The sequence below is a fragment of the Quercus lobata genome, chromosome 2 (genome assembly GCF_001633185.2).
Source record: "Quercus lobata isolate SW786 chromosome 2, ValleyOak3.0 Primary Assembly, whole genome shotgun sequence".
NCBI lineage: Eukaryota > Viridiplantae > Streptophyta > Magnoliopsida > Fagales > Fagaceae > Quercus > Quercus lobata.
In genome coordinates this window covers 8,880,794-8,898,890 of record NC_044905.1, presented here as the reverse complement: position 1 = coordinate 8,898,890, position 18,097 = coordinate 8,880,794, and the positions used below count along the sequence as shown (strand labels likewise).

General features: G+C 36.5%; 2 protein-coding genes across 2 annotated transcripts; both read right to left on the bottom strand.

Moving 5' to 3' along the window:
- Positions 1–9,084: 9,084 nt before the first annotated feature.
- LOC115959941 lies at positions 9,085–10,345 on the bottom strand. The gene is made up of 2 exons (XM_031078620.1): positions 9,445–10,345; positions 9,085–9,329 (listed from the first exon to the last, which is right to left on the bottom strand). Exon 1 carries the CDS (start codon positions 10,171–10,173, stop codon positions 9,463–9,465), a length of 711 nt encoding a protein of 236 aa, XP_030934480.1. The 5' UTR covers positions 10,174–10,345; the 3' UTR covers positions 9,085–9,329; positions 9,445–9,462.
- Positions 10,346–13,495: 3,150 nt separating this feature from the next.
- LOC115977043 (4-hydroxyphenylalkanoate adenylyltransferase-like) lies at positions 13,496–14,886 on the bottom strand. Its single transcript, XM_031098675.1, has one exon. It carries the CDS (start codon positions 14,860–14,862, stop codon positions 13,945–13,947), a length of 918 nt encoding a protein of 305 aa, XP_030954535.1. The 5' UTR covers positions 14,863–14,886; the 3' UTR covers positions 13,496–13,944.
- Between the last annotated feature and the right edge of the window lie 3,211 nt (positions 14,887–18,097).

Below are 18,097 nucleotides of genomic sequence, written 5' to 3'. Positions count from 1 at the left end.
TCGTAACATTTGAAGAACAGAGAGGAGTCATCTATGCACAAAGCTCACTCTCACTCAGTCACTCATTCCATGGAGCCAGGTTGGTCGACTCCTGCAACGGCTTGCTTCTTTATGCTATGAAAGACGAAGAACATTTTACAGAGGATGAAGAGCTTTTGAGAAAGTATGTTGTTTCAAATCCAGCTCTTAACCAGAATCTAGAAATTCCTACCGGAAAGAGCTTTTTCTCTTATGGAACTTACGTGTTTGCAGCAATTGCCTATGAAATTTCTCAAAAGCACTTCAAGGTGATATGCTACTCCCTGAACAAATTCACTGTTCATTCTGAAGTAATCGAATGCCGCATATTCTCATCTGAAACCAGGGAATGGACAACACATGAAGCTAGAATTTTCAACTCCACACGTACAAATATTATTGACAAATGTTGTCATACTTCACTCTATTGGAAGGGAAAACTATACAGCATATGGGGGAAAAAACAAGAGTGAAGTCATGCTGGTTTATAATGTTGAAAAGGGGTTCTTTGAGAAAACCACTCTCTATCTCATTGTTATTGTATTAACCAAAACAGAAATGAAAAAACTGAGACTAAAAAATAAACTGGAAAAGCTCAAGTATTATTGCTATGGAAAAGAACAATACAATTCAATCATTTACAAATGAATAGATACTCATATATATAGTTACATCAGAGAAGGAGGGAGAGAGAAGCCCAACGGAGTCTGGTATAACAAACTTGTAACTGTCTCACACGAGTCATAACAGATCCTTACACGTGCGTGATCCTTCAGACCTTCAATACTAATATAATCTAAAACGGCATCGTTGGGTTTTAATGAGAAACGACACCGTTACACTTTAGGCATGTTTTGTATCTAACCACTTTACTACACGACACCGTTTTGGACTGAGAACTAGCCGTTGGAACATTTGCTTCTTCTCCTTCAATATTTGATTCTGAGCTTGCACGGTCATCCCCCCTCAAACGAATGGGAAATTTCCACATAAGTTTGGAAGTAAGCCAATTGAACTGGGGAGAGGGAAGGCCCTTGGTAAACAGATCAGCAAGTTGATCATGAGTGGAAATGAATTTAATGAGCAAGTTATGCCTGAGGACCTTTTCACGAACAAAATGATAGTCAACCTTGATGTGCTTTGTGCGAGCATGAAACACAGGGTTGGAGGCAATGGCCAAAGCACTAACATTGTCACACCAAAGAAGCGGAGGTTGAGGAAGAAAAATACCAAAATCTCTAAGGAGCATTCTAAGCCAATACAACTCAGCTGTAGTAGAAGCTAAAGCACGATACTCAGCCTCTGTGGAAGAACGTGACACAGTGCACTGTTTCTTAGAAGACCAGGTTATGGGAGAATTACAAAAAAACACTACGATACCAGTAATAGATCTTCTATCCACAGGATCCCCAGCCCAGTCTGCATCACTATAATCTGATAAGGAGATGGGTCTTGGAGTAAAAGCAATCCCAAAATGAAGGGAACCTTGAAGATACCTTAGGATACGTTTATCAACCTGAAGGTGATTTTGGGTAGGAGTGCTCATATGCTGACAGGCCTGTTGAACAGCAAAAGACAAGTCCGGCCTGGTGAAGGTGAGATACTGTAAAGCCCCAACAAAACTCCTATAGGATTTAGGATCAGATAAAAGAGGGCTGTCATTGGGAAGGAGATGATGATTAGGAGAGCATGGTGTCTTACAGGGCTTGCAATTAGTCATGCCAAACTTCTTGAGAAGATCAAAGACATATTTGGACTGATGCACAAACAAACCAGTGGATGTATAGTCAATCTGTAGACTAAGAAAGTAGTGAAGCAAGCCAAGATCTTTAAGATCAAACTCTTTGCCCAGAAGGTTGATGATGGTAGAAACAAAAGAAGAGTTATTACTAGTGATGATAATATCATCTACATTGAGCAACAAATACACAATGAAAGAGTGATGCCTCAAGATGAACAAATTGCCATCAGCAGCTGAAGCATAGAAACCCACATGAAGAAGCTGAGAGGTAAATCTCTCAAACCAAATCCTAGGAGCTTGTTTGAGACCATAAAGGGCTTTATGGAGAAGACACACATGATTAGGAAAAGAAGGATCAACATATCCTTGAGGTTGAGCCATAAAGACCTCCTCCTTCAAAAGACCATGTAGAAAAGCATTTGAAACATCCAATTGCTTCAATTGCCAACCATGTTGCACAGCCAAAGCAATAAGAAGTCTAACAGTAGCAGGCTTAACAACTGGACTAAAGGTTTCATCATAATCTAACCCATACTGCTGAAGATAGCCCCTAGCCACTAATCTGGCCTTATACCTGGCAACAGACCCATCACTATGCCTTTTGAGTTTGTAAACCCATTTGCAAGTTACAACATTTTTATGTGGAGGAAGAGAAACCAAAGACCAAGTCTGTTGCTTCTGTAATGACTGGAATTCAGCATCCATGGTAGCCACCCATTGAGGATGCTTGGAAGCAACATCAAAGGAAGGAGGTTCTGCTTCAGTATAATCACATTGTACCTGCATAACTTTAGGCCTATATATTCCATGCTTAGACCTTGTAACCATAGGGTGAGTATTGGTGGAGGAAGGAACAAGAGCAAGAGGAGCAGGATTGGAAGATGATAAAGAAGGTTGGATAGAATCTGGGAGCATAGAGGAAGAAGGTGCAGACACTGAGGAAGGAGTAGTAAGAGAAGTAGGAACAACAGGGATTGGAGAAGAAGTAGAAAGAAATGAGAGAAGTAGAGAAGATAACAAATCAGAATATGCTGAAAAAGAAGAAGAATTAGGAGTATCAACAGATTTAGGGGGTGCTAAAGAAGTAGGAACAGGAGGAGATAACCAATCAGACAAGGAAGAAGAAATAGGAACATGAGGATTAGTAAGATTGGGATTAGCAGCAAAAGGGAAGAGAGATTCATTAAACAGAACATGACAAGCAATATAAATTCTGTTGGAAATAGGATCGAGGCAAATATACCCTTTAGACAAAGGTGGATAGCCAAGAAATATACATGGTGTAGACCTAGGTTGTAGCTTGTTCTTATTATAAGGTCTAAGAAAAGGATAGCAAGCACACCCAAAGGATTTAAGAGCATGAACAGAAGGTGTTTTAGAGTACAATTTTTCCCAAGGAGACTGAAAACTTAACACTGATGAAGGAAGCCTATTTATAAGATAAGTGGCAGCAGTGAAAGCATATGACCAGAAATTAAGAGGAAGATGTGACTGATAAAGGAGAGCAAGACCTGTTTCAACAACATGTCTGTGCTTCCTCTCTGAAACTCCATTTTGCTCAGGGGTATGAGGACAGGAAGATTGATGGAGAATGCCATGAGCAGAACAATAGGATTGAAACTCAGCATTAGTATATTCAGAACCATTATCAGTTCTTAAAATTTTAAGTTTGGAATTATGTTGAGTTTCAACCATGTTCTTGAAGTGCTTAAAGACAGATAAAACTTCATGTTTAGACTTAAGCAAAAATAGCCAAGTGAAACGAGTGTAATCATCAACAAACAGTACATAGTAATTAAAGCCAAGCAAGGAAGTAATAGGAGAGGGACCCAAAACATCACTATGCGCAATTTCAAGAACTGAAGTGGAAACAATTGAAGATTTATTCAAATGAAGTTTGTGCATCTTAGCACTTATACAATGTTCACAAGAGGAATAAACCTCATCAATCATGGACAAAGAAAGAGATGAAAATACACTCTTAAGAACAGAATATAAAACTCTAGAATGAGGATGGCCAAGTCTGTGATGCCAGAGCAGAATCTGGTGTGGTTTGACAGACACAAAGGCAGAGGACTTGAAATGGTTCAATGATGAGGATAGGTCAGAGATGGATGGAATAGGATAGACCCCATCTCTACTCAACCTTGCATAGAGGATCTTCCCCGTGGGCAAATCCTGAATTAAGAACTTGTTGGCATCAAAATAACAAAAAACATTATTTTGGAGACACAGTTTATGAACAGATAGAAGGTTAGAAGCAAGGTCAGGCGCCCTTAGAATATTATCAAGCCTTAAATTATGAGTTAGGGTTTGAAGCTTACCATTACCAATGTGAGTGACTAGCAGTTCCTGACCATTCCCAACAGTGACAGTCTCATTGCCTTGAATAGGTTGATGGTGAAGAGACAACTGTGACAAATCGGGAGTTACATGATCTGAGCAGCCTGTGTCAGTAAAGCCAAGAGTTGGAAGCCTGAACTTGAGCAACATTGGCCACCATTGAAGCAAGTTTAGCAGGGGCATGCCTTCCTTGATATGCAAAGTCCATGTGATGGCAACAGTCAAGAGCTGAATGACCATTCTTTCCACATATCTGACAAATAGGCCTATTGGATTGACCTTGATTTTGAGAAGGTTTAGGTTGATTAAAAGACTGAAATTGAGATGGAAAACCTTGATTACCAGGATTAAAATTCTGGAACTGAGAGCCAGATCCACCAAAAATTAGAGTAATTTCCCCCTCCAAAATGAGAATTCATTGAATTCATTCCATCAGAGTGATTCATTCCAACAGAGTGAGGTCCATGTCCACGAGCACCTCTCCCTCTCTAGTTGTAATTTCTTCCTCCTCTTCCTCGAGGAAAGCCTTGTGAATGAAAGTTTGTAGCCATAGCCATAGCAACTTGATCAACACCATTAGATCTCTTCTTTATAACTCTCTCTTCAGCATTAAGTAATGCATTCAATTCTTCCACTGACAACACATCACTCCTAGTTCTAATAGCAAAACTAAAAGAGTCATAACTAGATGGAAGACCATCAAGAACAATGTGGAGAAGTTCCTCATCATCCACAAACACAGACACAATAGCTAATCTATTACGAGCTTGCTTAATTTTCTGAAAATAACTATCAATTGATTCATTCCCTTTCTTAATTGCATTCAATTCATTACGGAGACTCATAACATGAGATCTTGAAATTGATGCAAATCTCCTCTCTAACACTCTCCAAACACCTCTGGCAGATTTTTGCCCAACTATGAGAGCAAGAATTGCAGGAGAAAGAGTTGAATTCAAGAATGTGAACATTGCTTGTTCACGATTCTTCTAAGCTATGAACGTTGGATTAATTTCAGTAGTAAAATTACCAGATGAATCCTTAAGAAATCTATCTGGAGCAGTGACTGAGTCATCAAGAACATCAATCATGGAGTAGGTATCAAGAATTACCTCGATTTGATGTTTCCATACCACATAATTCCCATAATCCAGCTTCACAGTCATCATAGATGACATATTTGATAGCAACAGCAACAAAGAATTCACTAGCAGACCTGAAGAAACCATAGCAGGCACAACACTAGAAGAAGATGATGAAGAAGATGAACTGGACTGAGTAGAAGCCATTGATATTGGATCAATGCTTTGATACCATGAGAAAACCACTCTCTATCTCACTGTTATTGTATTAACCAAAACAGAAATGAAAAAACTGAGACTAAAAAATAAACTGGAAAAGCTCAAGTATTATTGCTATGGAAGAGAACAATACAATTCAATCATTTACAAATGAATAGATACTCATATATATAGTTACTTCAGAGAAGGAGGGAGAGAGAAGCCCAACAGAGTCTGGTATAACAAACTTGTAACCGTCTCACACGAGTCATAACAGATCCTTACACGTGTGTGATCCTTCAGACCTTCAATAACTAATATAATCCAAAATGGCATCGTTGGGTTTTAATGAGAAACGACACCGTTACACTTTAGGCGTGTTTTGTATCTAACCACTTTACTACACGACACCGTTTTGGACTGAGAACTAGCCGTTGGAACATTTGCTTCTTCTCCTTCAATATTTGATTCTGGGCTTGCACTGTCATTCTTTGATCTCGTTCCATTACCAAAGATGAGTTCTAAGCTGCGAAGTGATTTGGACGAAAACTGTTTGTGGGAGTCCGATGGACAACTACAATTTTGTCGATCAGGATTTTATGGATTTCATATATGGACCTATGAAGACCTAAACAATGATGATGTTTTTCATGGAGATAGAATTGCGAACAGGTGGTTGCTTAAGCTGAGAGTGGAAGAAGTTGAATTGAAATTGAGACTTCGTGAGTTGTTATTTCCTTGTTGTGAGTCTTGTGAGCAAGAAGCGGAGCGTATCCGTCCACATCTAAAGGTTATTGCCTTTGACGACGACCTGCAGATACTTTATGTTAAAACTACAGGATTCATCCTTTCTTATAGCCTAGAGACTCGAAGATTAGAAGAGTTAATGTGGTCAGATCTTTCTTCAATATTGAAAACATGAACTGCCACTATGCATCCAAGGCTCTTCAAGTGCACCGGTTTGTACAATGGTCTTCTTACATGTACAGGCCAAGAGTAAAAGATGCTTTGCGTTTTTATTTGATTCAAATGTATTTGTCAATCTATTCTGAACTTACTCTTGTTTTGACGTTCTACGGATTTTTAAACTCAATTTCGGAAATTCAACTTATCTATGGTGTGGGAGGCGGTGAGAAATTAACAGTGGAAAAGCAATGCATTGTTTTTTTTTTTTTTTTTTTGGAAGTAAAGTAAGTACATGGGGGTTTGGGGTTGGGGTTGTTTATAGTGGAACTTTTGAAATTGTGTTTGTCAGATTTTGTTTTGGGGGGTTGGGAAATGAGGAATTTGAATATTGGAGGTTTCTATTAGATAATATTAAAAAGTATAAACTGAGTTACAAAATTCTTGATAATTTTTTTTTTTTTTTTATAATAAAGTGAAATATGTTTTTTGCTTTTTAAGAGTGAGGAACGTTTCTCAGAATGTTACATATACGGTAAATCACTACAAATCATCCTCCCAATTGTAATTTCTCTTGCTCTGTCCCCATTTCTCTATGCAAATTGACCATTAATCGTCATCGACTAAATGTTGATTAATGACTAGCATTGATTGACAATTGACTTTCTGTCAAACTTTTTTTCACTCAAAATTATGGCTATCCCATAATTGTTAAGAGTAGATTATGAATTTGGAAATCAATTTTCTATTTCGGGCTCCCAAATGGCCTTAAAATTTTTAAATATATACCAATTTGGGAGATGTTTAGTGAATGAAAATTTTTGTATATAAAAAATATTTGGAATCATAAGAATCATTAATGATTTTCCATGCAAGCCAAATAACAAAATGATTTGTTGTTCTTTTTTATTGTCGCAACAAAAACTGAACAGTTTCATTGCAACAAATTTAGTAAGACTTGTAGGCAGCAACTGTTGTATAAGTGAGAAATTTTATGTCAACATGAACGTTTGATTATTATAATAGTTAAGAAATGTTTATTTGATCAAGCTCCAAAGGTATATTGCTTAAGAAACAAAAAGCTCAAAAGGTATATAATAGAGCTTCTAAGTGTAATAACATGATGTGCAAGTCAGAGCCCGTTCGGTTTATGGGTTTTCATCACCAAGTTTTCAGTTTCGATCACTCATTTTCCAAATTTTTAGACCCCACACCAACTTTGTTTGTTTGGATTAGTTTCTTAACTCAATTCTCAAAAAAATGAGTTTGAGTTATGAAAACTGAAAACAAATTTTTGATGTTTTCAGTTTTTGAGAATTGAGTTTCAGTGGCATTTTTGTAAAATTAAAAAAATAATGGGACCCACCCGTATGACTTGTCCCATCACGTAACGTCTCTATCCAAAAATCAGTTTGGCATTCTCACTCTAACCCATTCTTCTCTTTGTCTCATCTCCTTCATTTTGTTTTTCTTTTACCCAGAGCTCTCTCTTCTCTCTGAACCTTCATTGCTCCTCCACAAGCCACCACCACCACACCAGTCATCACCATCACAAGCAACTACCACGAGCCACCGTGAGATCAGTTCAAGCTTAGCCCAGATCGGGCCTTCGTTTTTTCTCTCTCTCTCTCTCTCTTTCCTCCTTTTGCCAATTTGGTTTCTCTCTCAAGCGTTTTTTCTCTCTCTCATCCCTTTTTCCAGATCGATTCATCTTTGTGTCTAATTTCATGATTTGGGTCTTTGATCTAAGGATTTTGAGTTTGAGTTTGCTATGTTTGTGGTTTGGGTTCCCTATGCATTTGTGTGCTGGTGGGTATTGATTTTTTGTTGTGGTTGGTAAGGCTTGGGCAGTGGTTGTGATTGTGGTTGAAGGCTGTTGGTTGTCTGGATTTTTGGTTGTGGTTATGGGTTTCCTGTGCATTCTTTTGGATTTTTGTGTGTGGTTGTTGGTGGTATTGATGGTAATGGAACCTAAGTTTGTTGTTGGTGGTGGTGATGAAACTGGGTTTGGATGTGGGTTTCATGTTCTTCGTGTAGAGTCACGCTGGTAAGGAATGAAGATAGTTGAAAAAGACTGATTGGTGGGCTCTACCATTTTGACAAAAGGTGAACTTAAAAGTTGAGATATATGACTGGGTTTTGTTACCAAACAAAAATTTTAGAGTTTTTGAGTGATAGTGAGTTTCGAGTTATAAGTGATGGGCTTTGAGTTTGAATTGAGTTATAAATACTGAGGTCATTCTCCAAAATATGTTTGAACCTCTCTTTCAAGCTTGTGCTTATACATAACACTTGCAAATGAGCTGTATAAAGAGTCTCGACAACTGATATAGAAAACAAAGGTATGATAGAGTAAAGATTCAATTAAAATATAGGATAGTCTATTAGGAAAATGAGCAGAGCAAACTTGGATTTCTTAGTGTCCACCCTAACACTACATACAAGGTATGGTTCATAGAAAAATTAAGTTGCAATTGAAGGGTTGAATTCATGAATGATTTACCATGATGCAGCAAGACAAGTGGAGCTATAGCATTTAGAGAAGATCTCATTAACTCTGCATCATCCCTGCCTAGTACAGATTTCAAACTTAAGCTACATATAAAATAGTTCTAAGAGACAAATTAAGAATATCAACTTTATTTGCAAAATTATATGCTATTTTTGTTTCATGAAATGGGTTAAGTATCAAAATGAATCTCACTTGGGGCTTAAAGGACAGAATAAACCACGATAAACTAAAAAGAAAGAAGTCACAAGGCATAAACAACAATTTTGAAAATTCATACACTACAATAACATCTCTGTTCAGAATATGAGATCAAATACATTCCATTGCTCTTTCCCTTTAAAAGAAAAGAAAAAAGAAAAAGAAAACAAAGAAAAGGTACAAAGAAAACAACAATCTTGAAAATTCATACGCTACAGGAATCATATTCGTCTGACATGCACAAGTGGGCGCTCATTCATCTAATCTATCCAACAGAGCATCAATTTCATTCACTAGGTGAGCAACTCTAGAATCTGTAAGCCACCTTAGGTTCCTGCCATTTATGTAAAAGCAACTATATTCTGAAAAAGGAAAAAGGAGGGAAAAAGTAGAGAGAACAAAAATCTTGAAAATTTATAGTATGAAATGAAGCCAAGAGTAGTCAAAACCTTTACAATATTACTGATCTACTCTGGTCCTCTTCTCTTTTTTGGAGGAAGAGGAGAAGATTCACGGACAGATTTTTCTTCATTAGGAGCCCCGTTTCTTTCTCTATTTTGAGGAGCAGCTCCTTCAGCTTCGTTTTTCTTGGGCCTGAACTTCAACTTCAACTTCTGCTTCGGTTGTGGTTGTTGTTGTTCGAAACTACTCTCATTCAGAACTTGGTGATCAGCCACATTAACCTGATTTCTAGTCTCATCCAACTTTAACCATTCATCTACAATACCAACCCACCTGCCCACAAGTACGCGAGTTGCCAATAACCTTTCATTTTCAGGCTTCTTTAATCGTCTCACTTGCTCTCCAATCATGTCTACTATACTCTCGAGCAACTCAACCAAAGAAGCTTTGGACTCCTGATGATCAAGACTACCAAGACGCTCCTTTATGTCAAGAATCTTGTTCTTGTGCTCATCCAATTTTACCAACACATCGTGGTACTCGTGATCATCACCATCGTAGTCGTTGTAGAGCTCAACCAACTCAACCATAGCAGCGTGGCACTTTGTTGGGGACAAAAGAGGACCCATTGTTGCCTTATTGATCAGCTCCACGATACTTTCCTTTCGATGCTTTAATTCACTACGGTACTCATCCCAAGAAGCCACGGTGATTGTTGCTTCCATGAGCATCCACAAATCTACGCTTGACCTTTTCAGGAAATCACCCAAATCCATCCTCTAAAATCTGTTCACATGCTACTAATCTCTTAGTAGTTGAGATATATATATATATATATATATATATTTTTTTTTTTTGGTTAAATAGTAGTTGAGAATTGAGATATTAAGCCTGACCTTATGGTTTCTCAATTCTCAGCCCTTATATATCTTCTACAGTACATTTCCTTATCATCTCTCTCTCTCTCTCTCTCTCTCTATATATATATATATATATTGGAATGGGAGGGCTTTGGCACGCGGTTTATAACTGTTTCTTTTTATTTTTTAAGGATTTTTTTATTACTATTATTATCTATTGTGAAGTTTAATCTACTCTATGTATAACCAGTGAAAACTGAAAAATGCTAGAACTTTATTTATTTTTTATTTTTTACTTAACGTGGATATAGTGAATAGTTATTGATAAGTTAGGAAGCACAAGCACAAGTACGATCGAGCATGGGTATGGATATGACATGATGGCATGAGTAATTTTTGAAAAATTATAACATGATACAGTAGATATTATACCAGTATGACATGGATATGTCACCTCAAATAAAGTGTTCGTGCTTCTTAGTTGATATGTGAAAAAATGATATTAGTAATGGGTTTAAACAGGAATAAGTAAAAATTTGTCACATTCAAAATTTGTAAAAACTTTTATGGCTATAACATAACGGGTAGTATATTATAAGTATATTAATTGTCCCACACACTATGTTTGTTAGATTTACAAGACAGTTAAAGAAGTTAAAGGTTTTGTAGCTGAATTAGCATGTCCACATATACAAAGTGTTTAAGAATCTAAAGGGGAAAGGGTTCGAGTGTGATTTGCAGCATATAAGTTCTTAATGGGTATTTTTTTTCTTTGTTTCACTTTTTTTTTTTTTTAAGGATTAGCGGCCTATAAAATGTCTTGTCTATCTGTATTACAATTTAAACATTTTAATTAAGGCCCTAATAAAAATTATTTTTAAATATTATACTCTTGTCAAATGTTCAACATTTTACTAATATGTTTTACTATATTTACGGTAGTTTAAGTAAGTTAAAAATTTGAATCTTCCAAAAATTTTACTCTTTCTTTCTCTCTTTATCAAAATTAAAATTAAACCTAATAATTCATTGTTCAATAACTAAAGTCTAACATTGCCAAGAGAGACAATAACCATTTAAAAAATTATATTTACTCTGATACTAATTATTTCGATATTTTTAGAATTAAAAGTTTTAAAATATGTTTTATAAATATATGAAAATAATCTAGTTAATATATTAAACTATATAAAAAATGTTGGATTCTTTTTTTTAATTCATATATCGCTTATAAAATATCAAGTAGCAATACATTTAGATTTGCATCTGAGCCCAAAATGTGTTAAGTTGGCCTAAGACTAAGCCCTATTTTGTGGACCATGAATTTGAATGAGTTATAAAAGAATAAGCTAAATTAAGGTATTTAATAAAAATGATACAATTTACAATTACAAACTTTTTTAAAAAAATTATTTTATATTTAAAATAATCTACACATATGAAAAATCTTCATAAAAATGTGGCCACGTCTTGCTATGAAAGACATAGCATGCCAATAACATGGTTAATATTACATAATTTTGGCATGGTCATAGTGGTAGTAGTACAAAGAAATCAATTCAATCAAGGTTAAAGTTGTACTTAATATATATATATATATATATATATTAAATTGATGGCTTTTTTGCAAATAATAGTTCAATGATAATATCACCATCGAGATATTGGAAGAAACTAATAACTTTTTGTAAAATGCCTCACTTCAAATTATTAATTTAGAGCACAAAATATATTGAGTCGGTCCTGCTCTAGCTCAATATATCTTCTTTGTGATTAGGTCGATAATAGTTTCCTTACCATGCATAAACTCGCTATTATATAAATCCAATTGTCCACAACTTGGTTCTCCAATAATCTCAAATTATCAGTCCAAGGGAGCATTTTTTACTGATGAGTGCTGATACTATGCCCGATTTACTTTCAAAGAACTCAAGAAAAATTTCTCCTAACTCGTTAGGATTGCCAAGTCTTTCTTTTATATCTACAAGCTTTTTTCTTGTGGTTATTCAACGGCATCAATATATTTCCTTTGCTCCCATTGACTTCATCTATGAAATCCGTCCACTTTTGGATTACTTGAGAAGCCAAGAAAATTACATTTTTGCTCCATTTCTGATCCTTTGACCTCTTATTCAGCCGTCCTAATTCTTTTCCAATTCCGGTTTCAATGATCACTTTGTAATTGAAATCCATATCAAATAAGCTTTGAAGAATGTAAACCAAAGAAGCGTTGGATATATATATATATATATATATATATATATATATTTTTTTTTTTTTTTCTATGGCTTCAACCTCAATTATTTCTTCACAAGATTTGATCAAGGCAGATGAGGCATCTAGTCCACTTTTTCTACACTATGGAAAAAGTCTTGGTGCCATACTTAAGCGAAAGGTTCTTTGTTCTTGTTTTGAATAAATTTTTTCAATCCCTTAAATACTTTAGCAAATAGAGCCCAAAACCCAAGTCATGGCCGAATGAATGTCAAGCTAGGTTTCGAGCTCTTAAACACTTCCTTTTGCTTGTTGTACTATGTGAAAGCTAGTTGTGTTTAATCTAGATTATGACTTAACCCGATATAAAGGAAGTCATTCTTGAAGGTGAAGTTTTGGGTGTAATCCATGCCATTTTGAACCCAACACAATCCCCATATTGGTGATTATCGAAATCTTTCCAATCTTGATCTAGGTACTTTTGGTTTGCTACCTAATGAGTCCAGAAAATCAGCACCGTCCTATAGTCATTGATGAAGCAAACATACGTTACGCATTTATGGTGAGCATTAAAGTGGAAGAGTAACAGACGGAACAATGGTAACAAAGAAGCAATGCATATCAAAACACCGGCTTGTAACGCCTTAGCCGTTGCTAATAAATGCAGAGATCCGTTGCCCATTACTGCAGAGGTAACTATAAAAATGAAAGGAGAACAAGATAAAGGTACACACAATTCTCATCTCAAAAACTACTCCCAAGTTGAATTCTCTCTAAATACACATCGAATGAATATTTTTCTAATTTAATCATCGGAGAGTTTTTCGCAAACACCACACCAGTGTATTACTTTCTGTTTCACTTTCCACTACGGGTTCTACTTTGGACGAACCTGTTTCCATCATCCATCTGCACTGACGAAAAGTTCAACGATTGATTTTTTGCATCATCAAAAAATAAAATAAAATAAAATTACAATGGACCTATACGGACTTTATTGGCTTATATATTCTAACAAAAAAAAAACGGAAGAAGGTAGAATTAAAGTGTCTCCGATGGTTTTCTTAAAAAAAAAAAAAAAAAGGGTCGGCTCCTATGCTCTCACAAGTCATAGGAGAGAAAGGATCGACAGGGTAAGACTTGGAGTACGAGTGAGAGAATTTTCTTCTCTCACTTCTGTTGCCACTTTTCTCTCCTCTTGTCCTCTTTTTCCTCTCCCTTCGTCTTTCCCGTTATTTCCATGAACTCTTTCTGACAAAAAGTTACTATATTGGCCAAATCGAACCTCCATTACAACACCCATTTTGCCACCTAGAGCTTATTCTTGGCTGCCCATCTTTGTATTTTACCTGAAGTAGTTTTTGGCACACTCCCACTTTTAACAAGAACCGCTAGTCCAGCTCAATCTTCTCTTCCTCTGAAACCTTTTTCTTGATTCCTTCACATATGCTCCTCAACACCGTCATATCTTTTTCACTTCTCTGCAACAAGCACAATTGCATTTGAGACCTTAAACGCGGCAAGGCAACCTCCTCTAAGAAACTTTGGACAACTATTGTAAGCCGTAGTTTCTATGTAATGAAGATGGATTTCTAGGTTGTTATGGAGCTTGATGGTGTCTGAACATCGACCAGTCACAAAGAGAAACCTCTCTTCTCCTATAACAATTCCTCTATCGCCTGTCCGGACAAAGCACCGGCTCACCTTATTGCTGAGTCTCCCTTGAAACACCTCGCGAGTTAAAGACGGGTGGCCAAGATAACCAGAGGCATTACTAGGGGATGAAATCCAAATCTCTCCTTCAATCCCATCCTCAACTGGCTCACATGTTTCTTCATTGACTACAATAATGTCCATGTCCTCTTCTTCATTATTCATGCACCATGGAGCTAGTCTTGCACTAGGCAAGAGCTTGTTGTGAGTTGGAATGTTTGGAAAAGAAGTAGAATCTTCATTGCCTCTCCACGCTGTTGAAACAAACGTGCAATTCTCTGCTAATCCATAATATGGGGATATACATGATGGGTTCAACCCAAAAGGCTTAAACACATCCACAAATTCTTCAATTGACTCCCTGCAAATAGGCTCATTAATAATAATTAGGTTTCTCAAGCTCCATAGAGTAATAGGTAGTGTTCCTTTGCCAATACCACCTCGCTTGACCACAAGTGGCAACGCGAAAGATGGAACCGGAGTGCAAGTTGCACTGAACTCTGAAATTAACTCAAGCCATAGCCTTGGACGATTAACAAATGCTCCTGGTGATGTTAGCACACATGTTGCAACAGATACTATGGTCAATAATAGAAACATAAGACCACAGTCATGGTACTGAGGCAGCCAAGAGACTATTATACTGTTTGGATGAAGATCATAGGATTTTCTAGCCATTCTAACGTTGTGAGCCGCTGATACGTACAATGAAGAGGAAAATTTAAAGCCCGCCTTGTTATCTTTGACATCATCCGTGGAGATCCATTTGAGATTTTGCAACATCTGTGCAAGCTTCTTGTCATTGAAAGGTGATGAAATGTATTGCTGAACTTTTGTGATGTAATCCCGGTGAGCTATAGCGGCTTTAGGCTTTGTTTGTGAGAGAGCTCTAACAAGATGGAGATAGTTTTGTTTTGGAAAAGAAGGGTCTGGTGGGAAAATCGGTACGCTCAAGAGGCCAGCTCTTTGGCACCCAAAGATGATTTCAACGAGCTCAAGTCCAGGTGAGCATAAAATCACAACTGTGTCACCTCTTTGTAAAGGAATGAGTAGCTGAGAAGAAATGGACTGCACAGAATCATTGAGTTGAGCATAGACGAGTGTTTTGGTTGCATGGTTCGAGCCATCCTCAGCCCAAATCAAGGCTGGCTTGGACCGGAAGGCAGGTAAATTAGCCCAAAGTGGAAGGTACAGATCGACCACAGGTTGGTCGGGGAAACAAGGGTCATAATTCTCTTGGTTCATATTGTTGTTTGTTTTACTCTCTGTATTATTGACACATGAAGCTCTCTTTTGGGCCATTTTATAGTTGCAAGAATTACGTGCCTGTTGAGGATAAGATGCCTGTTAGAGCATCCGTAGCAGATGTTTCAAAAATTATGTCATTTTACCATATCAAATGCCTACTTTATTATTTTACCATATTATTTTATAACATCTCATTTATCAGATGTTTTATAATTCAATTCTATACATTAAAATAATATTTATTACACATTAAAATAATATCTACTACTCATCAACATAATAAACAAATAATAAATAATATACCACACATCTTCCGTACCGTGGCAAATTTGTCACGGTACTATTCAATGTTGCAAAAAAAAAAAAACCATATCCCATGTCTACTAAATGGGTGAAAAATGGGTTTGGTGTGGGATATGGGCCAAATATTTAGCATTTGGCACATTTCCCACATCTACTGTGGGTGTGGGTGCTCTTACTGTCGCGAAAATTACAAAGACTGGAAGAGAGTACAATGCATAAAGTATAAAGAGATATTCCACATAATATATTTACTTATAATTGTGACATATATGCAGAAAAAACGTGTTCATATTGATGAACCGTTAACCACAATGCTTTTTTATGACTATTTCCAGTATATCTCCCGCAGTCCAATAATATAGTTTTGGATTATTAGGAAATACGAACAGTTTCCCTAATATCATAATGCACCTCTCTCATCACAAATACTTCCAATTTGCAAAGTTTAGAAATGTTGCCAGATAGAAAACAGATCAGAATTTGGAACTTAGTACAATTGAATGATTTGACAATACATATTATCTCTCTCTCTCTCTTTTTTTGTGTGTGTGTAAGAGTGTGCGCTGCGTTACAATGGTTGCTTTATGTGATGTGATCTAGCTAGGCTACAATACAAAAACATTGGCCAATAATAACCAAAGATTCTACTTTATACCATACCGATGCCCAACCCATAATATATGCTACAACGTTGTCCAATAGAGAATGTATACATTTACTTTGTTCACATTTTTAAATGTCATTTATAAAAAACAACATGATTGGATGTCATGTCGTTTTTCTCTCTTTCTTCCAACGTTAAATACAGGGGGAGCGGCTCTTCTCCTGTTTCAAAGTCTCCGGTTCTCTCCTTTTTTTTTTTTTTTCTTTTTTTTCTTTTTTTCAGATTAAAGACACGTGGAATCTAAACAATCTAAGGGTCTAAACAATTTCATAACATTATTTTTCTTTCTTTCTCTCTTACTTTGCCCCTCTCTCTTCCTGTCTCTCTCATTGTGTCACCAAGTTACTGTGCAAACGAAGAAGAAGGAGGAGGAGGTTACAAGGTAAATTCCTTGGCTCTAGCAAGTGTGGACAGAATCTTTGGAATTTTTCTGCACATTGGAATTTCTGCAAATTTTGCTCTAAATCCCCCACTAACCCTATAATTAGATTTTGTTTTTCCTTCAAAAAGAGAACAATAAAAAAATAATAATAATAATAATAAAATAAAAAAAAAAGATGCCTAAATCAAAACTTTAGCTAGCTAGCTAGCAAGAGTCCCAATCATGGTGGAGAAGATCAAAACCACACTGAAGAGAGGCCAATTGATCTCAGTTCTTCTTCCTCTCCTTCGTCTTCTTCTTTGCCTTCGTTTGTACAGTAATTTGGTGACTCATGTATGAGAGACAAAGGAAGAGAAGGAGAGGGGCGAAGAAGACAGAAAAAGAAAATAGATGAAAATTGTATTTAACGTGTCTATGTTCTGACCCTTAGATTATTTAGCTTCCAAATGTCTTTAATCTGTAAAAATAAATAAATAAATAAAATAAAAAAAGAGAGAGAGAATTGGAAACTTTTAAACAGGAGAGGAGCCGCTTCCAAATAGAGGTTAGCTTAGTTTCACCAAAACACAAAAATTCATATTATAGCAGTGGAGTTAAAGATAAAAAATTTACCTTCATTGCTACAGTGCACAGCTATGTATGGTTGTACACCATAGCTAAAAAAAAAAACAATTATTTTGCGTTCACACTACTTTTTTTATTTTTTATTCTTTCTGCATTTCATTCTCCTTTCTTCGTGTCTCTCTCCTCACTGCCTCTCCATCTCTTCTTTCTTCCTCCACATACCCATCGCCGATTTGCACGAGCCTAGTTGCCACAGGCCCATCGCTGATCTGCACGAGCCCAGCCGCCACAGACCCATTGCCGTCGACCTGACCCATCTTGGCCTCTCTTCTCTATTTTCGGTGTTTCGGCTTGTGTTTTTGGCTTTGTGTTTCAAGCTGTGCTTGTGTTTTGACTTTGTGTTTCAGGCTGTGCTTGTGTTTCGGCTTTGTGTTTCGTGCTATGCTTATATTTCTGGTTTGTGTTTCAGGCTGGGTTTTTGTTTTGGGCATGGGTTTCGATTTGGCTGTGCTGATTTTTCTGCTCTCTTTTTTTGTTCTTCTCCACTGGTTTTGATGGGCATGGCGGGGTTGTGGTTGTGCAGTGATTTTTATGGGTTTGATGGTGGTTGTGGTTGTGTGTTGGTGGTTGAATGAAATATTATTTTATTGTAGTGTTTATATTATTTTATTGTGTTAAAAGCTAAAATAGCTCCACTATTGTAGGATGTGATAAGGGATGTGAGAAGGTAAAATAGATAAAGTGATTTTTTG